A 25,427-nucleotide genomic window follows, 5' to 3' on the forward strand; every position below is an offset into this window, starting at 1 on the left:
AGGAGGTAACGTCTGTATAGAACTTTGAAGAACAAGTAGGATTTGGACAGAACAAGACTGCAGTAAAAAAAGAGAGAGATAAGGACAAAACTTCAGGAACTAGCCATATAAGCCAATGAATTAAAAAAAAAAAAAAGCAGATCCAGAAAAAGGGAAAAAACCAGCAAACCAATTGCCAGTGCTGCCAAGAGAACATTTTAAAGAGAAAAGGGCTTAAAATTCTCAATGTGGTTACTGGGAAAAAATAAAAGTAGGTCAAGGCACAGGACAAATGGGGGCTGTTGGTGACTTTTTTATACTGCTGTTTCAGTGTAATATAGAGCTGACAGACAGGTTTCATGGAATTAAATAGGGAAAAGCCTGAAAGGAATGCTGGTGGGAAGAATGGCTTTATAGAGACATATACTATTTTCTTAAATAAAACAAACAAAAAACATTTTAGTGAAAGTAGCATCTTTCACTTCACTACTTTATTAGTAGCTTGCTCAATATGAAACATCCTCATCAGGAAGTTGTTTCTTACATTAAATTCTAATACCCTTTGAAATTAAATGGGCCAAATTTTGTGGTAAGATCAAGAATTAATAAAAGTTGCATCTATCCTAAATGCGGAACAAAACACAGGAAAGACTTCAACAAATTTTCTTAAAAAAAAAAAAAAAATAACACAACTATAACAAATGGTAGTGTCCTGTTTCCCTTGTCTTTCCTTGCTTTTTTTTAGTTTAAAAAATTTTGTATGTCGATGAAGTTTCAGTCTTGCAGAAAGTTACAAAAACTGTAGAGAATTCCTGGATACCTTTTATTCTTTTTTTATATAAAAAAATAACAACTTTAATCAAAGCATTCTTCTGTTGATTTCCTGGTTTTCATCCTTTGTCGTGTGGATACTGCCAATTAATTCTGGATATTCAATTTAAAAAGTGCTGGGGTCTAAGTAGTTTAGTTAATGTTGTCCATGATTCAATCACAAGTTGTAGGAAAGGAAAGCGCAATATAAGCTCACTCAACAAAACTGGAATTCACTTGGCTTCTTTAATCTGTAGGTTGATGTCTTTCATCAGCTTTGGCCCATTCTCTCTCTCCTCTTCTTCTGGGATCAAATTAAATGTGTGTTAGAGCGTCTCATTCTCTCCTATATGCCTCTTTTTCTCTTATCTATAATTTTTACTTTTCCTCTCTGCAAATGTAACATGCTGGATCATATTTTCTGATATAGTTTCTAGGTCACTATTTCCCTCTGCAGCCATATCTAATTTGCTGCCAAATCCATCCACTGAGCTCTTAAATTCACTTACACATAGTTCTAGTATCATAGTTCTTCTAGTATTTCTACTTGGTTCTTTTCCAAAACTGCTACATCACTTTTTCTTTGCAATAGTTTCCAATTACCTGATTAGAAAAAAGTTATTTTTAGCCAAAGTCTGACGATAATTCTAGTATTTCATGTCTATGAGTTCTGGGTGTCTGCTCACGGTGGGTAATTTCCTCATATGTCTAGTTATTTGTGTGTTGGCCATATGGGGGGCAAAAATTCTTTGGAAGAATATTTTTAGGCAGAGAGTGATGATACTTTCTTCCAGAGAGTTTTTTTTTTTTTCCCTTTACTATTGCCAAGTCCCTGGAAACACTACCAGTCCTGGGGCTCTTTCATCCAACTTCAAGACTCCAAAGTCTATTTTCTCCCGTTAAGAATCCTAACAGTTAATTTTTGCACTCTTTGAGGATCCTCTTTGTCAGATTTTTTTCCTCATATTTTCTGTCTCTCTCCACACTGTCAGAGATTTCTTTGGCATTATTTTCTAAACCTTAATTGAATATATACATATGTGGGTATATGTTATTTCTATGAACTCTCTTCTGACAGAAACCTTTTCCACAGCATCTCATTTTTATTTTCCAAGTGAAATTCTTCAGAAAGTTGTACACTTGTTCCTCTAACAAGCTGCCTATTTTACATGATTGTCAAGAACAATGTGATTGCTTTCAATGTATGGATAAAAGCTATTACAAATATTAATATTAAAATTAATATTAAAATATCAATTTAAATTGTAATATTAAAATACTAATATTTTAATAATTTTATTTTTATTTTTTTTATTTTTTATTTTTTTTTCCAATTTTATTTATTTATTTTTTTCAAGTTGAACAGACTAAATTTCTTTAAACAAACTTACTTATACTCCAGAGTCCTTTAAAAACTTAATAGCATTTATACATTGAAGGTATTTGATTTTCTTGTAACTAGCACTTCAAATGCAACAAGCATTTGAAGCAACAAGCATTTGACCCAACAAGTAAAACTTTCTACAGTTCATAACTTTTATAATTGTAATATCAAAATACTAATATTACAAAATATTAGTATGTCCAAGCACAGTGAATTTAGTAAGTGTCCATGGTGTATAAGCATGAACAGCTCAGAGAGAAAGTGGCATCTAGTTAGTGATTCTACTTACATAAAATTAAAATTTCAAGTCACAGAAATATCAGGTAGCAAAAACGATACCACAGCTGTGGTGATAATCAGAGATAGCAACTTCATTCTACATTCAATTCAATTTGCTGTTATTAATACTGATGTAATAGTGCAATGGAACATTTAGTGATAGATTTTCAAGGACAGGCTTTCTGAAAAAGGTAAGTTTGAGGAAAAAGTTCTAAAGATGAACCACAAGACTAAGAAGTAATTTTCAAGAACAGTATGTAACACGGCTTAGTATTGAATTGGATAATAAAAAACACAATATTTTCTTCCTCAGAAATAATATACTCTCTAGATGCTTGTCTTCCTTGTAGTCATTAATATATTCTTTAAAAAATCATGACTGAGTTCTCAATCTAATCTCTCTTCCCTTGAAAGAATAAAAATGAATTCCTTTTTTCAATATTCTTCTAATACTCTGAAACAAAGTAATCATTGAAAACAAACCTCTTCACTAACAGGAACTTAATTGTGCCCTTGTTACCTTAAGACAAACAGACCACAGAGTTGGCCAGGGAGGGGCATGGGAGGCACATTCTGCTTTTTGACCTTGGTAATAGTTACACTGTTCACTTTATGATTATTTAAAAGTACATACATGTTTGTGCACTTTTACCAAGAGAATAAATAGCATGCATTTTTAAACATCTTCCTTATAGAAACTTCCCTAAGTAAAAAAACTAAATAAAGCTCTCATTTAAATGTATTAATTATACTGTCCTCTTAAATACTTTAAGAGCCAGAGATGGAAAAAGAGCAAAACTGAATGAAATACTTGAGTCACTCTTATTTACATCTTTCAAGAAAACTCTCAATGTAGCTAGCTAGATTTAAAACATATTCTCAGGTAAAGTACTATTGAATATTAATATAGTAAAATACTGCCAACTCCCTCTTTCTCTAAATTTAAATATTCTTATATACAAAATGGAAACACATGTGCTTTTTACTTGGTCTATATGCTCCAGGATTTTTAAGTATCTAAAGAAATGGCACTTTTGTCCTTTGCTTTTGGACCTACAGTACATTCTGCTGCTGCTGCTAAGTTGCTTCAGTCGTGTCCAACTCTGTATGACCCTACAGACGGCAGCCCAGCAGGCTCCTCTGTCCCTGGGATTCTCCGGGCAAGAACACTGGAGTGGGTTGCCATTTCCTTCTCCAATGCATGCATGCATGCTAAGTCGCTTCAGTCATGTCCGACTCTGTGCAACCCCATGGACAGCAGCCCACCAGGCTCCTCTGTCCACGGGATTCTCTAGGCAAGAATACTGGAGAGGGTTGCCATTTCCTTCTCCAGCACTTTCTATTTCTTCCCAAATATATTACTGTGGCTTCATTTGTACCAAATCATCTGTGGAGAGTACAACCGAGGGCTCTAATGTCTTCTCTTCACCTTGCATTTAGAAGCTATGCTTTTAAACAGTTACTGCTGCTGCTGCTGCTAAGTCGCTTCAGTCATGTCCGACTCTGTGAGACCCCACAGACGGCAGCCCACCTGCACCCCTATTCAATCTGCTGAGAGCATAGTCTTGGAATACAGATTCAATTGCATAAGGGCATTTCATAGGTCCCCCAAACAAGACTGGTATTAAGACCACTTTTCCCTCCAGAAGCTGGCAGTCAATGACCATCCTACTTCTAGCTAATGAGGGAGCAGTTATTTCCTGGCAGAATGTTTTTAGGTCAGCATGATTTCTCCATTTACAAGCTTATCACTGCGTTACAGATAACCAAACCACATCTTTGCTCCTATCTCTTAGATGAGAAATGGAAACTCTGACAGGACACTATCTTATTAACGAGGCCGAGGTCGTCTTCACTCACATGTACATCCTCCTTTCAGAGCCATCTGTCAGTCCTTCATAAAAAACTACCATTACTAAATACATTGCTTTTCTGGTTTGAAAAACACAAGGGAATGATTCTCTACTTGTCAGTTCTTCTTTCAAAGTCCTTCTTAGAATAATAAAATTCTTATTTTAACTAGGAATAATCAGATACTAGTCTATAATAGCTGCAAGAATTCTCAAAAGAGCTATACCAAAAAAAACACATAGCTTCTACCTCCAAAAGTCATTGGAGATCTTTTTTTTTCTTATTAAGGCATCCAGAACACATAATATTGCACTGAGTCAAAAGGACCAATTCTCTTCATGGAGTAGAATAGCAATTGGCTGTTACTCATTAAATTCTTACAGCAATGAGCAGTGACTCGCGTTCTCGTTTTGTTTCTCTTTGAATAGCAGATGAAATTGATTTTTTTCCAAGGCTGCTTCCCAACACCAGCATTCCTGATCCTTGACCTGTGTAGCTGTTAATATGCTGCACACATATACTTGGGCTCCTTAATAACCAATGCTGTTAACCTTTCTGTTTACTCCAAGTCAGTTCCTATCTTGTTAGTGGAAGTGATTTTTTTTCCCTTTCTGAACATAATAATTATATCTGGTATATATATAATCCATTGGTTTTTTGAATCTCTTGCTTGTTTTTTTTTTTGCAAGGGATTCAGGGGCCATGTGTTTTCATATTCTAATTGAGAAAGACTTGTAATTCCAAAAAAGTGCCCTGCTATAGCTACTTTATAAATATAGCTATTACCTCTTATATATCTGGGGAATCAGTTTTGGATGCTACATTTTATCATTATTCTCAAAGAAAAGTTAATTCCTTTGATTAAATATAAGTGAAAGATTATATTTTCTGGAACTAATGATTAAAAAGTAATATGTTGTAGATTCTATCAAAAGATATTTTGTTACAACTACCTGTGTTCAAAGGACCTGTGTGCAAAGGTACTTCTCTTCCTCCATCTCATAATCTGCTCCCATCATTTTATACTGTATGCAGGTCAGGAAGCAACAGTTAGAACTGGACATGGAATAACAGACTGGTTCCAAATAGGAAAAGGAGTACGTCAAGGTTGTATATTGTCACCCTGCTTATTTAACTTATATGCAGAGTACATCATGAGGAACACTGGGCTGGAAGAAGCACAAGCTGGAATCAAGATTGCTGGGAGAAATATCAATAACCTCAGATATGCAGATGACACCACCCTTATGGCAGAAAGTGAAGAGGAACTCAAAAGCCTCTTGATGAAAGTGAAAGAGGAGAGTGAAAAGGTTGGCTTGAAGCTCAACATTCAGAAAACAAAGATCATGGCATCTGGTCCCATCACTTCATGGGAAATAGATGGGAAAACAGTGGAAACAGTGTCAGACTTTATTTTTTGGGCTCCAAGATCACTTCGGATGCTGACTGCAGCCATGAAATTAAAAGACGCTTGCTCCTTGGAAGGAAAGTTATGACCAGCCTAGATAGCATATTAAAAAGCAGAGACATTACTTTGGCAACCAAGGTCCGTCTAGTCAAGGTTATGGTTTTTCCCGTGGTCATGTATGGATGTGAGAGTTGGACTGTGAAGAAGGCTGATCGCCGAAGAATTGATGCTTTTGAACTGTGGTGCTGGAGAAGACACTTGAGAGTCCCTTGGACTGCAAGGAAATCCAACCAGTCCATTCTGAAAGAGATCAATCCTGGGTGTTCATTGGAAGGACTGATGCTAAAGCTGAAACTGCAATACTTTGGCCACCTCATGCGACGAGTTGACTCACTGGAAAAGAGTCTGATGCTGGGAGGGATTGGGGGTAGGAGGAGACGGGGACGGCAGAGAATGAGATGGCTGGATGGCATCACCGACTCAATGGACATGAGTTTGAGTGAACTCCGGGAGCTGGTGATGGACAGGGAGGCCTGGCGTGCTGTGGTTCATGGGGTCGCAAAGAGTCGGACATGACTAAGCGACTGAACTGAACTGAACCTATTAATCTGCTGTACCTCTCAGAGATAGGAAGCTCCTGGAAGGCAGGGACTGTATCACAATGACTGTTTTATCTGCAGAGCACATGGTCTGACAGATAGCACACAGTCAATATTTCTGTTGGTGTTAGTATTACATTCACCTCAAAAGTCTAATTGTTAATTAGCCAGTTTTAGACTAACTGGCACACCCACTGCCCAAACATTTATGTCCAGTCAGATATTATCACATTTCAAACAGACAGGCCCAATTTCAAGTATCTACTGATCTCTGCCTAAACACTGAGCATCTTTATGAAGAAGGTAGAAAAGCTAATTTGTGAGTTTTAAATCTTTTTTTCTGATTCAAACTCTGCTACTATCTAGCAGTAACCTTTGGCAAGTCACTTTAACCATATTGGAACTTGCACCCTTAGAGAGTAAAACGAGGAACTGGACTAACTAGTTTGCAAGAACCTAGCTGGGCCCAATTCTAAAACTCCAATTAGGCATTAAACAGTAAGGGTACGACTATTACAGCAAGCTTTGTCAACACTAGAGGGAGCTATGTCCATGTTATCAATGGGGTGGGTTAGAAAGATATCCAAGTCAAGCATCTTTAAATGGAAAACTGACTTTCCAGAACAAGAGAAGTTAAATACCAAATAAGAGACCCATACTGTTCATACAGCCACTTCTCAGGCTACCTGTGGTTATCTCCTTCTTACAGATGTTAAAGCACCTCACCCTCAACTTGCATCAATATACCTTTGGAGCTTAATTCTAATTTCAAAGGAACCAAGTTGGCTTGAGTCATTCCAACAGATTTCTTCCCCCATTCATCTAGCTTCTTTCTTTATCAAATTAACAGTAACAAAAAAAAGCAGAATAATTAATGCTATTATTTTAAAAGTCTCAGGAAATGAGCTAGAGGAAGAAAGAGATTCATAGACAATAAAGCCGTGGCCTGGGAAAAAAGTTAACTGCAACTGAATTCATTAGCAACTTGCCACTCAAACTGAAGCTACCAGAGCTACTTTGAAAATAAAACTATTCAAAGAGAGGAAAGGTATCAAGGAAAAGAAGGCATCAACAAAGCTCTGTAATGTGGGAGCTGGAATGCCTGCCTAAAGAGAATGCTGCCATTGATCTGCTAGGCTCTGCAATGAGAAGCTTGCAGCTGCTGAAGAGTGATGTCATTAATTAGAGAAAATGGAGTCACATTAGGCATTTGGCAAGAAATCTGTCAAGTGACAAGATAAAGGAATGGAGGAAAACGAAAAAACATTTCTAAAGCTACAGCTTACTCTGAAGTTTTACTACGTACATCCTCTCCCTCCCAGCTCCAAAAAACACTCATGGCCTTGAAAATACATGACCCAAACCATTATAGAACAAGTAAAATGAAGAATCAAAAACCTTTCCTTTGATATCAACTTATGTTTCCCTTTCCCAGAGGCACAATGGCATGTTAACCTGACAGAGAGGGCATGAACTGTGGATGTTACAGAATGTGGTCTGTGGGAGAAAGATAATGCAATCCTGAAGAACCCTTTTCATTTAAATTTCATAGGTTAATTTAACACTCAGAAGCAAATCCTCAACAGTCAGAAATGGACCACCTACTTTATAGCACATGGGCTGTTCCTGAGTAAAAATAGATTACACAGGAACTTTTGGAGAATGACTCTGTGGGTGAAGAGAAAAATCTACTAGAACAAGACAATTCTTCTTCACTTAAAAAATGCACACTCAGACCTTCAAGGGTAAAATACAGAGTAAGACTCACAAGGTTAAAATCAACTTATTCCTATGGATCCAAATAGTACAGTTGTTTCTTAAATCATCTAAGAATAAAATCTAAGGATAAAAATACTCTAAGAGATACCAACAGCCTTAACAAGTCAAAAAGATTTCTCTTTTAGGACAATGAAAAAAAAATTTAACAGTCCTTTCAAGTCAATAATCCTCATGGAAAGTATAGAAAAATATACTTTACTGTTAAAAGGAAAACTTATTGTCCTCCCTTATTTTAGGACACATGCCAAAGGATTTCCAATTCACTCAGATTTGTACTGACCTTTAAAATGTTTCGGCCATCAAATGATTCTCTTTCCTTGAAGATATATTTGCCATCTGCTGTGTAGAGATTGTACCTGCCTTCAGCTGTAAATATTCCAAAGACAGTGTTAGAACAGAAGCTTGGGTTATTTAGCTGAATCTCTTGGATTTCTATAGGGACAACTAGAAAGATCTTCATGTACTACCTAGAAAGCAACATAGTGAAAAAGTGAAAGTTGCTCAGTGTCCAACTCTTTGCAACCCCATAGACTGTCCATGGAATTCTCCAGGCCAGAATACTGGAGTGGGTAGCCTTTCCCTTCTCCAGGGGATCTTCCCAACCCAGGGATCGAAATCCAGTCACCCGCATTGCAGGTGGATTCTTTACCAGCTGAGCCATAAAGGAAGCCCAAAAATATTGGAGTGGGTAGCCTATCCCTTCTCCAGGGGATCTTCCCAACCCAGGAATCGAACCGGGGTCTCCTGCATTGCAGGCGGATTCTTTACCAACCGAGCTATGAGGGAAGCCTGGAAAGTAACAACATGGAGGGGAAAACATCAGATTACTATAGTCAAGAGACTAGTCTCAGCTCTGTCATCAACTCATTCGGTATATATTCATTCAACATTGTGCAAGTACTCACTGTACATAAACTACATAACAAACCATATTCTTAGACATAGGCAAACTATGTCTCTTCAGTTCCTCATTTACAAAGTTAGAAGTTAAGAGTGGGTGATTTCCAAAGATTCCCTGCAGTTTAAAACCCAAGATTCCTTATAAGCTGTACACATTTTTAAATATATAAAAATACATAATACATAAAAGTTCACCCATTAACTAGTCAAAAATGCTGATAATCGTGCTTTGGGTTGATTTAAGAACTCCCCTGAAATGAGAAAGACCTCTCCAGTTGCAATCAAAGGTATCCTTACATTCTACACAGAAATCTGCAAATCTATGACCTTAGCCTCATCAAAGCTGTGCTCTAACTCCTTGTATTAATTTAGCTTGCTTATCCCAAAAGATGTCCTTCAAATACAGCAGGGAACAAATGGATATCAAAGGAAAGGATAACTATTATGAAAAAGCAAAACAATGTATTCAACAGCCTTTTCAAAAGAAAATACAAGATAGAGAAGTATCCAGGGTATATAAAATTCAAAACATCTTTAAGAATTATTTAACTCTCAGAATATTTTCTGAAATACCAACTCTTTCCTGCCCACCAACAGACACTTAAAAGTGTCTATATTTCTACTTTTGAGTACACTCTTTTATTGTATGTAACTATGGAGATTGCCACATCAGAACTGATAAAATATATTCAAAGAGCTAATTCCAGGAAGATAATATATTTTAGAAAATCCATTGGAATTACACCTGGGTAACTATAGGACTACTTCTCTAATGAGAACTATTCTCTTATAAAGAACCCAATCCCATGTATATTTCACAACTTAAAAATAGGTCCCCTGTTAAAAGAAAACGTGAAACTTTATAAAGCAAAATTCATACTAGGTAAATGTCAATTTAAAAAAGCAGTGATGAAATCTGGAGATTGAAATGTTTACTAACAGGTTCAAAATCTATAAGTAAATAGCATTAACACGAGGGGAATGTAGATCAAAACCACAATGAGATACCATTTCACACTCAAGATGATGGCAATAACAAAAAAGACATAAGTGTAGGTAAAGATATAAAGAAATTGAAGCCCTCATGTACTGCATCTCTTCTTATTCATGGTGCTTCTTTTCACCTTTTCAGTTACCCATGGTCACCTAAGGTCAGAAAACATTAAATGGAAAATTCCAGAAATAAACAATTTCTAAGTTTTTAATTATGCACCATTCTGAGCAGCGTGATCCATCCAACCCAGGAAGTATCATCCCTTTGTCCAACATATCCCTTTCTCTCAGTTATCATAATGACTGCCAAAGTATTGCACTGCCTATGTTAAAGTCATGATTTTATTTAATCATGGCCTCAAAAAGCAAGAATAGTGATGCTAGCAATTTGGATATGCCAAAGAGAAGCCATAAAGTGCTTTCTTTAAATGAAAAGGTAAAGGTTTGTGACTTAATAAGGAAAGAAAAAATCTTAGCTAAAGATTGCTAAGATCTACAGTAAGAACAAATCTATCAATGAAATTGGGATGGAGGAAAAAGAAATTCATAACTAGTTTTGCTGTCACACCTCAAACTGCGAAAGTTACGATCACAGTGCATGATAAGTGCTTAGTGAAAATGAAAAAGACATTAAATCTGTACAATAAGAAATTTTGAGAGAGACAGATATTATTCACATAATTTTTATTATAGTATATTGTTTAATTCTTCTATTTTACTATTAGTTGTTAATCTCTTACCGCACCTAATTTATGAATTAAACTTTATCATAGGTATTCATGCATAGGAAAAATATAGGATGTCTGGTATATGGTTTCAGGTATCCACTGGGGACCTTGGAACATATCTCCTGCAGATAAGGAAGGGCTACTGTACTGCTTGTGGGAATGTAAAATGGTGCAGGCACTGTGGAAAACAGTCTGGCAGTTACTCAAAAAGTTACAACTTTGTGTAAATCATGACTCTGAAATTTCACTCTTAAATATTTACTTAATAGAAGTGAAAACATAAAAACACGAACATAAATGTTTACAGCAGCATTATTCATAATAGCCCAAAAGCGGAAACAATACAAATGTCCATCAACTGCTGAATGGATAAATAAAATGTGGTATGTCCATACAATGGGTTATTTTTTGGTAATAAAAAGGAATGACACTGTAACATGGATGAACCTTATAAACATTATGCTAAGTGAAAGAAGCCAGTCACAGAAGATCACATATTGCATGAGTCTATCAATATTTATGTGAAATATGCAGAAAAGGCAAATTCATTGGACAGAAAGCAGACTGGTGGTGTTACGGACTAAACAGTAAGGGGAAAATGGGGAGTCACTGCCAGTAACTAGAGAGTTTCTTTCTGGGGTGATAAAAATGTTTCAAGATGTACTGTGGTAAAGGCTGCATAATTCACTATACTAAAAATTACTGAATTATGTATGTTAAATGGATAAATTATATACTATATGAATTATATCTCAATAAAGCTGTTACATTTAAAATATCTGTCAATAGGAAAGGATAACTAGACTGTCAACACAGAATATTTTCCTATATGAAGCTCTGGTGCCAACTGAATATACATCTGGATCCACACAATTTAAAAGAAACAGATTCCTATATAATTCAACTCTTTTATGTTAAGAGGTTAGGTAATAATGGGAAATGAAATAGAAGAGCTCTGAACTAAGATTTAAAGACAACAATTTATTTTAAAAAGTCTTAAAATACAATCTAGCATCAAAAAAAAAAGTAACACTAGAGCTAAGAACTGGATAGCTACGTATCTCTCAGTCCTACAATGGCTCTTATCAAACCAAACCAACTTACAGTTGAGATCTCTGATATGTATCTGAGGGAAATTAAAAGATGCACTTTGGCAAAAAGGAATACAAAAACTGTTCTAAACTCTAAATCTTAAATAGTTCATGTGTTCTAATGGAGTCCTGATGAAGTCCTCTTCCAATGAAGACTTTCTAAAACCAAGGTCAGTCCTAACAAAGGTAATAAAACCTAAATATGGGGTTTTGGTGGTGGTATATTTTGAACAACAGGCTTTAAAGAAGAAGCTGCACATAACTTAAATTTGTAGCTCCTCTTCAAACAGATGCTGAATGTGCCAGACAGCTTTCACTTGGCAGGTGGGGATGGGAAGAAAAGTAATCCTTTTTAAAATGCAGATTATTATCCCAAATAAAGGGTTAAAACAAGGCATTTTTATATGAAGGCTTTTAGATTCAGGAGGGGAAAAAAATTAACACAAAGTTTCTCAACCGTGGTGCTACTGACATTCAGGGCTGAAAAATTCTTCATTATGAGGGGCTCGTCCTGGGCACTGCAGAGGGACAAGCAGCACCCCAGCCTCTATGCATAGATGCCAGCAGCAACCCAAGCCCATCTCCCTAACTGTGGCACCAAAGTGTCTCCAGAGAATCCAAATGTCCTCTGGGAGGACAAAACTGCCCCTACTTGAGAATCACTGCTCTAACACTTACTTTTATTAGTTAATCTTCTCTTGATTCTAAAAAAAAAAAAAAGCTGCCATGCATTTCTTAGGACATACTTACACTAAAACAATTATTCACTGTCCACCTAAAATTTACTTAGGAATCCTGCATTTTTATTTGCTACATCTAGCAACCTTATGTGGAGAAGGCAATGGCACCCCACTCCAGTACTCTTGCCTGGAAAATCCCATGGATGGAGGAGCCTGGTAGGCTGCACTCCATGGGGTCGCAAAGAGTCGGATACGACTGAGCGATTTCACTTTCACTTTTTCCTTTCATGCATTGGAGAAGGAAATGGTAACCCACTCCAGTGTTCTTGCCTGGAGAATCCCAGGGATGGGGGAGCCTGGCGGGCTTCTGTCTGTGGGGTTGCACAAAGTCGGACATGACTGAAGTGACTTAGCAGCAGCAGCAGCAACCTTATGTGCAAGAAGAGTACAAGATTTGAGAAGCTATATAGTCCCATGCACGGTATGTCCCTGCCCTCCTCCACTGTACTCATCAAAACAAGATAACGGATATAAAAAAGAAGATATGTCAGAGATCCTTTGATAGCCCATTCTCCTCAAACCCCAGGGATATCATTAGACCTTGCTGGTCACATACTGTACTGTGGTTCTATGGAGCACTTACCATTGGGGTCTTTCCTGAACAGAGTATTCATGACTGTAGCATGGAGTTTCACACTATTCCACTCTTTCACTATTAGTCCAGATGCCTGAAAACGTTCCAGCACTCGATCAACCAACTCCTGCAGCCTGCGGAAATTAAAGAAAGAAGCACAGAAACCTTACTCAACTCCTGAACCCCGATTACAAATTCAACATTTACAGGGCATCTGCTCTGAGCCGATTACTGCACAAAGCCCTCAAAAGAAGTCTGCAGTCCCCACCATCATGAAACGCACAGCTTTGTGTGGATAACAGACCTGGAAACAACTGCAGACATCATGGTGAGTGTTAAGGGAGTGACCAACTGTATTTGGAGGGGCCAGGTTTTCACAGGAGGCTTAAGCATGGTCTTGAAGAAACATGGAAGTTTATCATCTTGGAAATCGGGTGCAAGCAGCCAGGTTCAACAGACAGCGGCCTGAAAGAAAGTGCTTTAATGGTCGATCAGTCACAGAACCAAAAGCTACCATGACTGATGTGTTTCTGCCAGGATCAAACGAGGTCTGCCACAACTCGAATAAGACATTTGCTCACTGGGAAGGAGCATGTACTGTGAAGATCCTGGCAGCCCTGGCCACTCCATCAAAGAGGCAGAAGTGCGGTACCAGTGAAGATGACCACAGGAAAATCCACAGGCACCACGACTGATACTCCAAAGGGACTCCAGCTGGCTCTAAGCACAAGGGCTCTGTAGTGGATGAGTTCTGTCTTGATGATGGCTGTTCAATCCAATACCTCCACTAGAAACGATTCTTGTACAAGAATTTTTCCCTTTGTTCAGATGTTCTGATCAGCAGCTTAAAGGACTCCCTTTAACACTTCTTATAAGGCTGGTCTAGTGGTGATGAACTCCTTCACTTTTTGTTTGTCCGAAAAACTCTTTTTTATCTCCCCTTCAATTCTGAAGAATTTTGCCAGTTGTGCCACTGAGAAGGGGTCATTATTCCAGCAAGGGTATGGTGGAGTAGATCTTGGTTGGAGTATTCAGAAAACAGCCATCTTATGTGACCATCCACTTATCTGATGGTGAAGTTCAGCCTGTGGCTTTTACATATTGTGCCCAAAAATCCACCCTGAGCTTGGTGAAGTTCTCTCTGAACACAGGTGTTGACGGGGATGTCTGCATCAAATGACAGAACAGCACACCTGGCAATGAGCACAGAGAGCAGTGTGTTCCTTTCAACTTTTCCTTGGTTTTTTCTTTTTTGAGATTTGTACTGCAGTCTAAGTTTCCTGGCTCAATATCTTTCATTTGTCACCAGTGTACTAATGAACAATAGATTTCACTTTTTTTAGTTTTTACATTTTAGGTGTACATACTAGTAATGCTCTTGTGTACACACAACCTCTTTTTCCAGATGCAAGTGGCCCTGAGACATTTGGAGGGTTTGTGGATCTTCCACTGCTTCTTGGGCCATGTGTGTGTGCTCACTTGTGTCCAATTCTTTGCGACTCCATAGACTGTAGGCCACCAGGCTCCTCTGTCCATGGGATTTCTCAGGCAAGAATACTGGAGTGGGCTGCCATTTCCTACTCTAGGGGACGTTCCAGACCCAAAGATTGAACCTGAGTCTCTTGCGTCTCCTACATTGGCAGGTGGATTCTTTACCACTGTGCCACCTGGGATGCCCATGGCCTGTGGTAAAACACTGTGGCCCAGTGAGTGGGTTCTCTTTGAGCAGGTTTGATGGGTCTGTTTTATGTGAGAAGTGGGTCAAGCTCACCTTGCATGGCCCATCTGTGGGAGTTTTCCTGAGGCCATGGGGCAGAATCTCTGGTTGCAACAGCTGAGTTGCCCAATGCCTATATCCACAAGGAGGCAGCCTCCGGTACCCCTATCTCTCAGTTATAGAACGTGGGCAAAACAACCATTTTCTGTTTGCACTCATATGCTGAAGCAGAGGGGGTTATCCTCCCGTAGAGATTAACTCAGAAGCACAAAGGTGTCTTTTCCCTTTCATGTTTTTCAGGCTCCAAAGTTCCAAATTAATGTTTTTATAATTCTAACTTCTTTATCTTGTTTTTATTAAATGCCATCTACTAACCAAAAATATTTAAACATGAGTAAGCCACCTGATACAAAGAGCTGACTCATTAGAAAAGACCCTGATGGTAGGAAAGATTGAAGGCAGGAGGAAAAGGGGATGACAGAGGATGAAATGGCTGAATGGCATTACTGACTCAATGGACATGAGTTTGAGCAAGCTCCGGGAGATGGTGAAGGACAGGGGAGCCTGGTGTGCTGCAATCCATGGAGTCGCAAAGAGTCAGATATGACTGAGCGACTGAACAGCAACAACAGGCTATAATTAATAATAATAAAATAAATATCCATACCCTCACTGACCTCCAGAAACAGAACACAGGGCTAGGACGAGGGTGAGGTAAGTGAGACACTTGCCTGAGGCACACAATTTAAGGATGTGCCAAAAAATGCAGTAATCACAGGAACTAATTTTTTTTTATAAAATAGATAAAGTTTTAATAGAATATTTTTTAAACTCAAAATTAATGCAAAAAAACTCATGATGAACAAAATACCACATTTCTGAATGAAGGCAGGATCAGTATTACTGAGTTTTCCTTTTGCCTCAGTACAGTTTGGCATAGGTCATACCAGAACCCAGGGATATTTCCTGCTCTGAAGACCCCGTGACTCCCTGCCGCCTGCCACAGCATTTGCTGTGGGGCAGCCTCACATCCTCATACTCCTCAACATGCACACTTTCCTACCAGGCTTCCTCCACTGAGCAGCTTGCCAACTGCCGCCTCTGTGCCTTCTGTTACCTGGGCCCCACACGCCCACTTCCCCTTCCCTCCATCTATACAGATTTAATTATCCTTCCAAGCCCAATTAAAATCCCACTCTTCCACGAAGTCTTTCTAAGTACCTAACACAACCACCCCTCGGTATCCATGAGCAAAGAGTTTGCTCTTCTCTGAAATGCCACCCCACTAAGTAGGCTCTACTTAACCTTCCCAAGGATAGTCCCTTAATGTTTCACGTTTGTCTGTCTTGTTCCCCCACTGGACTGTCTGCTCCTCAACAGCATATCTGTCTTGTATCTGCCAGAGCACCACTGTACTACACTTTCTGTAACTACTTGCTATGATTGGTTAACTCATGCATTTGACTGATTAAAAACTGAGAACTGAATGTTAAAATAAGTATGGTCTTGAAGGATCATTAAAGATTTGCTGATGAAACCAGGGAAGGAAGGACACATCAAGCAGGAGAAATAGTGTGCAAAGACGCCAAGGCATGCAAGACCACAGATTACCTTGAAAACTACCAATTACTTAATATAACTGTAACAAGTGAGAGAAAAAGAACAGTGGAAATGAACTGGATGTAAGCAAGTGGTCAGAGAATGGGAAGCCATGGAAAGTTTTTAAAAGGAAATGATGTTTTCAGATGTCCATTCATTAATCTCACACTGTGGAAGACTGGAAAATGCTTCAGAAGGGAAGGGACCAGTGGTACTGAGGTCAGCTAGGTGGTATTAATAATAGAAATAATAACAAACATGATGTGTCAGGCTATTCTAAGCACTTTGTATCTCTTAAATCATTTAATCTTCATGATAAATTATCTCTGTCTTACAAGTGAGGAAACTGAGGCACAGAGAAGTTATAAAATTTGACCAAAGTCACATAACTAATAAGTGATATATCCAAAATGAGAACCCACGCAGTCTGGCTTCAGAGGACCATACTATAAAGGAGAAAGGAATGAACATCTAAACTATGGCAGGGACAGGGAGAGCAGAGACAACGCTATGTATTAATACTCAAAAGAGCTTGTGAGAGAGAAGCTGGGACCCACAGACACGACAGTGTTACAGGAGAGGAAGCAGCCAAGAGCCACTCCCAAGAGCACACCTTAAATGAATGACCAGGTGGGTCACTGACCAAGGTGGGAAGTGGTGGAGAGAGGGTTAACAGTGTGTATACTTCTGCATCTGTGGCACTGGGTATCGAGTGGGACATGTCCAGGAGAGAGATGGAAATAACAAGCCTGAGGCTCAAGAGAAAAAGCTGGGTCAAAGACAGACTTGGGAGTCGTCAGTGCAAAAACAGTAGTTAAAAGTGTGGGAAAGATGCAACCACAGGGTGAGGAGGAGTCAGAGCAAGAAGACAGCTAAGAACAGAGACCTTATGGGACACTCCTATGTAAGGGGCCAAAAGGACAATCAATAAGGATGATCAGAAAATTACTAGAGCTAATCAGTGAATTTAGCAAAGTTGCAGGATACAAAACCAATACACAGAAATCACTTGCATTTCTATATACTAACAGTGAATAACCAGAAAGAGAAATTAAGGAATCAATCTCATTCACCTTTGCAACAAAAAGAATTAAATATCTAGGAATAAACTTACCTAAGGAGACAAAAAGAACTATACACAGAAAATTATAAGACACTGATAAAAGAAATTAAAGACAACATAAACAGGTGGAGAGATAGTCCATGTTCCTGGGCAGGAAGAATCAATACTGTGAAAATGACTATACTACCAAATGCCATCTACAGATTCAATGTGAACCCCAGCAAATTACCAATGGCATTTTTCACAGAACTAGAAAAATTTCAGAATTCATATGGAAACACAAAAGACCCCGAACAGCCAAAATAGTCTTGAGAAAGAAGAATGGAGCTGGAGGAATCAACCTTCCTGACTTCAGATTATACTACAAAGCTAGAGTCATCAAGACAGTATGGTACTGGCACAAAAACAGAAATATAGACCAATGGAACAATATAGAAAGCCCAGAAATAAACTCATGCACCTATGGATACCTTATTTTTGACAAAGGAGGCAAGAATATACAATGGGGCAAAGACAGCCTCTTCAATAATTGGTGCTGGGAAAAAGGGACAGCGACACATAAAAGAATGAAATTAGAACACTTCCTAACACCAAACACAAAGATAAACTCAAAATGGATTAAAGGCCTAAATGTAAGACCAGAAGCTATAAAACTCTTAGAGGAAAATATAGACAGAACACTCGATGACATAAATCAAAGCAAGATCCTCTATGACCCACCTCCTAGAGGAATGGAAATAAAAACAAAAGTTAACAAGTGGGACCTGATTAAACTTAAAAGCTTTTGCACAGCAAAGGAAACTATTCAGTTCAGTTCAGTTCAGTCGCTCAGTCGTGTCTGACTCTCCGCGACCCCATGAATCACAGCACGCCAGGCCTCCCTGTCCATCACCAACTCCCGGAGTACACTCAAACTCATGTCCACAGAGTCGGTGATGCCATCCAGCCATCTCATTCTCCGTCGTCCCCTTCTCCTCCCGCCCCCAACCTCTCCCAGCATCAGAGACTTTTCCAGTGAGTCAACTCGTCGCATGAGGTGGCCAAAGTGTTGGAGTTTCAGCTTTAGCATCAGTCCCTCCAATGAACATCCAGGATTGATCTCCTTTAGAATGGACTGGTTGGATCTCCTTGCAGTATAAGGGACTCTCAAGAGTCTTCTCCAACACCACAGTTCAAAAGCATCGATTCTTCGGCGATCAGCTTTCTTCACAGTCCAACTCTCACATCCATACATGACCACGGGAAAAACCATTGCCTTGACTAGACGGACCTTGGTTGGCAAAGTAATGTCTCTGCTTTTTAATATACTATCAAGGTTGGTCATAACTTTCCTTCCAAGGAGCAAGCGTCTTTTAATTTCATGGCTGCAATCAGCATCTGCAGTGATTTTGGAGCCCAAAAAAACAAAGTCTGACACTGTTTCCACTGTTTTTCCATCTATTTCCCATGAAGTGATGGGACCAGATGCCATGATCTTTGTTTTCTGAATGTTGAGCTTCAAGCCAACCTTTTCACTCTCCTCTTTCACTTTCATCAAGAGGCTTTTGAGTTCCTCTTCACTTTCTGCCATAAGGGTAGTGTCATCTGCATATCTGAGGTTATTGATATTTCTGCCAGCAATCTTGATTCCAGCTTGTGCTTCTTCCAGCCCAGAGTTCCTCATGATGTACTCTGCATATAAGTTAAATAAGCAAGGTGACAATATACAACCTTGACGTACACCTTTTCCTATTTGGAACCAGTCTGTTGTTCCATGTCCGGTTCTAACTGTTGCTTCCTGACCTGCATACAGGTTTCTCAAGAGGCAGGTCCGGTGGTCTGGGATTCCCATCTCTTTCAGAATGTTCCACAGTTTATTGTGATCCACACGGTCAAAGGCTTTGGCATAGTCAATGAAGCAGAAATAGATGTTTTTCTGGAACTCTCTTGCTTTCTCCATGATCCAGCGGATGTTGGCAATTTGATCTCTGGTGCCTCTGCCTTTTCTAAAACCTGCTTGAACATCTGGGAGTTCACGGTTTACATACTGCTGAAGCCTGGCTTGAAGAATTTTGAGCATGACTTTACTAGCGTGTGAGATGAGTGCAATTGTGCGGTAGTTTGAGCATTCTTTGGCATTGCCTTTCTCTGGGACTGGAATGAAGACTGACCTCTTCCAGTCCTGTGGCCACTGCTGAATTTTCCAAATCTGCTGGCATATTGAGTGCAGCACTTTCACAGCATCATCTTTCAAGACTTGAAATAGCTCAACTGGAATTCCATCACCTCCACTAGCTTTGTTCGTAGTGATGCTTTCTAAGGCCCACTTGACTTCACATTCCAAGATGTCTGGCTCTAGGTCAGTGATCACGTTATCGTGACTATCTTGGTCGTGAAGATCTTTTTTGTACAGTTCTGTGTATTCCTGCCACCTCTTCTTAATATCTTCTGCTTCTGTTAGGTCCATACCATTTCTGTCCTTTGTCGAGCCCATCTTTGCATGAAATGTTCCCTTGGAATCTCTAATTTTCTTGAAGAGGTCTCTTGTTTTTCCTATTCTGTTGTTTTCCTCTATTTCTTTGCATTGATCACTGAGGAAGGCTTTCTTATCTCTCCTTGCTATTCTTTGGAACTCTGCATTCAGATGCTTATATCTTTCCTTTTCTCTATAAGTAAGGTGAAAAGACCACCCTCAGAATGGGAAAAAATAATAACAAATGAAACAACTGACAAAGGATTAATTTCCAAAATATACAAGCAGCTCATACAACTCAATGCAAGAAAAACAATCCAATCAAAAAGTGGGGAAAAGACCTAAACAGACATTTTTTTCAAAGAAGACATACAGATGGCTAACAAACACATGAAAAGATGCTCAACATCGCTCATTATTAGAGAAATGCAAATCAAAACTACAATGAGATATCACCTCACACCGGTTAGAATGGCCATCATCAAAAAGTCTACAAACAATAAATGCTAGAGAGGGTGTGGAGAAAAGGGAATGTTCTTGCACTGTTGGTGGGAATGTAAATTGATACAGCCACTATGGAAGACAGTATGGAGATTTCTTTAAAAACTAGGAATAAAGCCACCACATGACCAGCAATCCCACTCCTAAGCATGTACCCTGAGGAAACCAAAACTGAAAAAGACACATGTATCCCATTGTTCAGTGAAGCACTATTTACAATAGCTAGAACATGGAAGCAACCTAGATGTCCATCAACAGATGAATGGATAAAGAAGTTGTGGTACATATACACAATGGAATATTACTCAGCCAAAAAAAGGAACACATCTGAATCAGTTCTAATGAGGTAGATGAACCTAGAGTCTATTATACAGAGTGAAGTGAGTCGGAAAGAGAACAATAAATATCATATTCTAATGCACATATATGAAATCTAGAAAAATGGTACTCTAGAATTTATATGCAGGGCAGCAGTGGAGAAATAGACATGCAGAACAGACTTATGGACATGGGGAGAGGGGAGGAGAGGGTGAGATGTATGGAGAGAGTAACACAGAAACTTACACGACCGTATGTAAAACAGCCAATGGGAATTTGCTGTATGGCTCAGGAAACTCAAACAGGGGCTCTGTATCTCCCGAGAGGGGTGGGATGAGGCGGGAGATGGGAATGAGGTTCAAAAGGGAGGGGACATATGATATACCTATGGCTGATTCATGTTGAGGCTTGACAGAAAATAAAATTCTGTAAAGTAATTATCCTTCAATTAAAAAAATAAGGATGAGGAACAAGAAAAGGAAAACTTCAGAAAGGCTGAAAGGAGAATTACCAAAGGTAGGTGGAGGCAGGGGAGGGAGGAATACTCAGTATAGTACAATGCTATAGAAAAGTAAAGTAAGAAAAGGAGCAAAAGATGCATACTTATTTCTTAAAATCATAACATTATTTGCTAGAGCAGTTTCACTGGCATACCGGCAATAGAAGCCTTACTGCAGAGGACCAAGGGAGAGGCCAGTGAGACAGGGAAGGGATACAGGCACATAAACTCAAGGAACTTATAAGGAAGGGAAAAAACTAATTGCCTTGGTAACTAGATAAAGAATCAAGGGCAGGTTGTTTGCGTTTGGTTTCAATGAGGAGAAAGAGTTGAAAATGCTTACTGACAACAAGAAAACTATCCAACAGAGATGGAAGATGAAACTTGAAGCAAAAGAGGGGATTGATAGAACAAGATCTCAAATGGAACAAGAAGGGCTGGTGTGTCATAGGTGATAGGAACACAGAGATGAGTGGAACAAGTCCCTGCCCTTGAGTGGCTTACATTCTGGTGGAAGAAGACAAACAATAAATAAACACATACATGACATCAGGTGGTGCTAAGCATCATGAAGAAAACAAAATGGGAGAGAGAGAGGAGAAAGGGTCTGATGGTGAGTGTACTATTTTAGACACGGTGATCAGGGATGGCTTCCCTGATAAAGTGACACTTGAGCACAGACCTAAAGGAACAGCATTTCAGAGAAAAGGAACAGCAAATACAGCCATATGAGGCAGCATGGCGTGACAGAGGGACAGTAAGTAGTCAGTGTAAGGAGTGAAGCTGTGAGGAGAGCTGACGAGAGGGAGGACCAGGTCACGGGCTTCCATAAGGCTCTCAGGCTTCTGTAAGGACTTGTCTTTTATTCCAGGAGAGGTAATGAGCTTGTGGAGAGTTTTCAGCAAAAGAAGGACATAATCTGACTGACGTTTAAAAGGAAACCTCTTATGGCCCTATGGAGGACAGACAGTAGTGGGCAAAGAAGGAAGGCAGTCCAGAGGCTGTCACAACCCAGGTGGCGGGCGTGGCACCAGTGCGGGTGGCAAGGAGCATGGTGGCTTTTCTAATACATTGCAGTCAGGAGTTGAAGATAATGATTCCAAAAGAATTTTTGTCCTGAACAACTGAAAGAGTGTATATCAAAGAATAAACCATACTCCCGCATCATGAGAAATTCTGTGGAGAGAGAAGGGCAGTGATGAAACAGAGACAGGTGGAAGCAGGCTGTGAAGGCTCCTGTGTGTCAGGCAGGGTTGCCGCATTCTTGGCAGGCCTAAGAAAGCCAGGTGAGACTGTATGAAGCAAGATACACGAGGGGAAAACTAAAGGCATGGAAGCCAGTTAAAACAGATGCTGTGCTTCCTTACACAGTTGTCTTAATCTTTTTCTGATTACAAAAATAATACGCTTGTTATAAAAAAAAACAATGCAAAAAGCAGAAAAGGAGAAAAAAAAACCTTACCCTCCACAGATAAAACACTTATTTGGGGGTTAGATAATTTTTAAGTCTTTTGCTACAGACATATATCAATTTTAAAAAGACAAAACAGTTTTCTGTAACCTGCTTATTTAATATACCCTGAATATTTCCCCATGATATAAAATATTTTTCTCAAGTATTTAAACCAGTATATTAACCAAAAGGGTTAACCAATAATATACATTGATAAGGATGGAGAATGTTCCTACATTCCTAAAGGGAAAATAAAATATATTCACAATGCACATAATCTGATTTTGCAGTTAATTGATTTAATTAACTGTGCATGTGGCTCTCCAAGCCAGGACCTACATTATCATGTCTAAAGTTTCTGATTAACTAACACCACCTCATAAACTTTAAAATATTGCAACAAGTCTAAACATAATCAAGCACTGCAAAATGCCCCTCAATTTCAAATCACAACAGAATGATGCCTCCCTGTTGCTTCTTGTCTATTAAAGAAGTGGACAGGGAGCTCAGATGGAGAGAAACAGCAAGCATGTTAATACTAGAGGAAGGAAATTAAATTGATCAAATGAAAGAGTCCAGTTTCCAGCTTTGTCTTTCTGGAAAATTAAGACTCCTGCCAAACTTACAGACTCAGAACTTTTAGAGACTAAAGTGCTTTAGAATGTTCTACTGTAACCTGCTCATTTTAGACAAGAGGAAATGAAGCAGACAGGTTGAGGTGCTCAGTCATGACAGAGAGAAAGGGACTCCAAGGCTCCTGGCAGCCAGTGCTGCTCTGCTGTCAATTAACTGTGCACTCCATGAAGCCGGCTCTTTATCTTATTCACTGCCTTCTCCTGGCACCCAAGGATTAACTGGCACCCAAGTTAATGCCTAACTGACAAATCATTAGTGCTCGATGAATAGCTGTTGCAGGTATGTATGCATGAATTCACAGATGACAAATCTTTGGAGATCTATTAAAAGAACTTAAGGGTGCTTAGAAACACACATTAAATTTTAGGCTGCTGTCACAGATACTACATTTGACAGTATGTCAGTATATTTCTAACAGTATAGTCTTTCAATTCCTACTTCACTGATCCTTCCCTGGTTGATTATAAAAGACACAAAGCTTCTCTATGACTTTGCATCCTCATAAGTGAATTAAAAATAACAGGGCTGCTGTGAGAAAAATAACAAATTATTTTTAAGCAGCTTTATCATTTTGACAGAACTGTGTGTTTGAAAACAGAAGCCAGTTATTAATGTCTTGAATCTGAGCTCTTAGTTTAAAGGCTTATCAGCACTCAAACATTCCATAGGCTTGGAGATGTACAGCAGAATGATCACTGACTCCCTAGAAAGTACAAATTCTAGGCTTTTGTTTGCCACCCCCCCCCAATTTAACTCAGTTCTATCCAATTAACATTTCCTGAGTGCTCACTGTATATAGGCATTACGCCAGTCACTAACAGAATTAAAAACTAAGCAAACACAGTTCCTGTCATTAAGGAACTTAAAATCTATTAAAATAACTATAAAGAGGACATTGGTAATGACACAAACAATACAAGGTGTTTTGGTAATTTAAAGGTGGAAGACAGTACTGTGAGGTTGAGACCAGAAAAGGTTACCAGGAGGATGGGGTGAGAAGAGGAAGTTAACCAGACTCACCTCACCTTTGAAAATCAGTTGAATAAGTAAATCACTTAAATAAATAAACATGCACTGAACACTGATTATAAGCCATGAATTATAAAAGCTAGTGGATATATAATACTGAAATAAGACACTCCCTGCCCCCAAGAATCTTAAAGTCTACTTGAGCAAAAAGAAGGAAGGATAGCAAGGACAAAAAGAGATGAGGAGTAACACATAAATTTTAGTCATAAGAAACGACGTTAAGAAAGATACAAAGGATCATCAACAAGCAGTGAAGCTGGCAAGGGCTTGGGGCAAGTGCAAGATAGTGGAAGATCAAGTTGAAATATTAAGTTGGTTTCATCCTCCAAGATCCTAACTACTAGACTGAAGAATATGAACTAATTCAAAGAATGATGTAAGATGATGGGAGATTTTTAAGTCAGTCCTACTGTATATAGGCTAATTCTTGGAAAAGCTGATGGAGTAGTAGGATCTATACACAATGACATAAAAGTAGTGTCTAAGTAATGTTTCTTGAAAAGAACTATAGAATAATATGAATAATGTGGTCCAGTTTGTATAAAACAATATGCACAGACAGCGACTCTCAGCAGTATCTGCTCTGCTTATAATCTATCACAGAAGAATACAGGGAAAGTCAGGGCAGGGGGAAAGGGAGCCATTTAATTTTCATTTTACCAATCTGGGAGGCTTTAGTTTTTTGAGAGAAAATAATATGAAAGGAAGATGGCAAACTGGAAGACAGTACAGTGATGCTGGGCTGCACAGCTGTAGAATTTAACTACACTTTTCTCACCTTCTTTTCACCAAAATTCTCAAAACAGTGGTCTGTCTCCAATTATTCTTAATCTCCCTTTTCTGCCCCATGAGCACAGGCTTTACAGTCAAACACATTTGGGTCAAACCATAACTCTACCACTTACATGCACATACCGATTACTACTGACCTCGGTATGATGAAGTATACCAGGTATATCTGAGCAAGTGTAACACTTGCCTGCTTTACCAACATTTTAATTAAAAAAAAAAAATTACTGATAAGCAAAAAGAAAAAAAATTATTA

At 38.8% G+C, this 25,427-nt stretch overlaps 1 protein-coding gene across 3 annotated transcripts in view; it reads right to left on the reverse strand.

Moving 5' to 3' along the window:
- ASCC1 (activating signal cointegrator 1 complex subunit 1) overlaps positions 1-25,427 on the reverse strand; it is a 105,943-nt gene that overhangs the window by 21,904 nt on the left and 58,612 nt on the right. For 2 of the 3 annotated variants that reach the window (XM_055425503.2, XM_055425502.2), the window contains exons 8-9: positions 13,125-13,249; positions 8,370-8,455 (exon numbers count right to left, since the gene is read on the reverse strand). In XM_055425503.2, coding sequence (XP_055281478.1) covers positions 8,370-8,455; positions 13,125-13,249 — 211 coding nt within the window. The remainder of the gene's footprint in view (positions 1-8,369; positions 8,456-13,124; positions 13,250-25,427) is intronic. The other variant, XM_088841956.1, reaches the window with a different exon arrangement.

The sequence above is a fragment of the Moschus berezovskii genome, chromosome 12 (genome assembly GCF_049115385.1).
Source record: "Moschus berezovskii isolate FMDL1 chromosome 12, NW_MosBer_1.0, whole genome shotgun sequence".
Taxonomy (NCBI): domain Eukaryota; kingdom Metazoa; phylum Chordata; class Mammalia; order Artiodactyla; family Moschidae; genus Moschus; species Moschus berezovskii.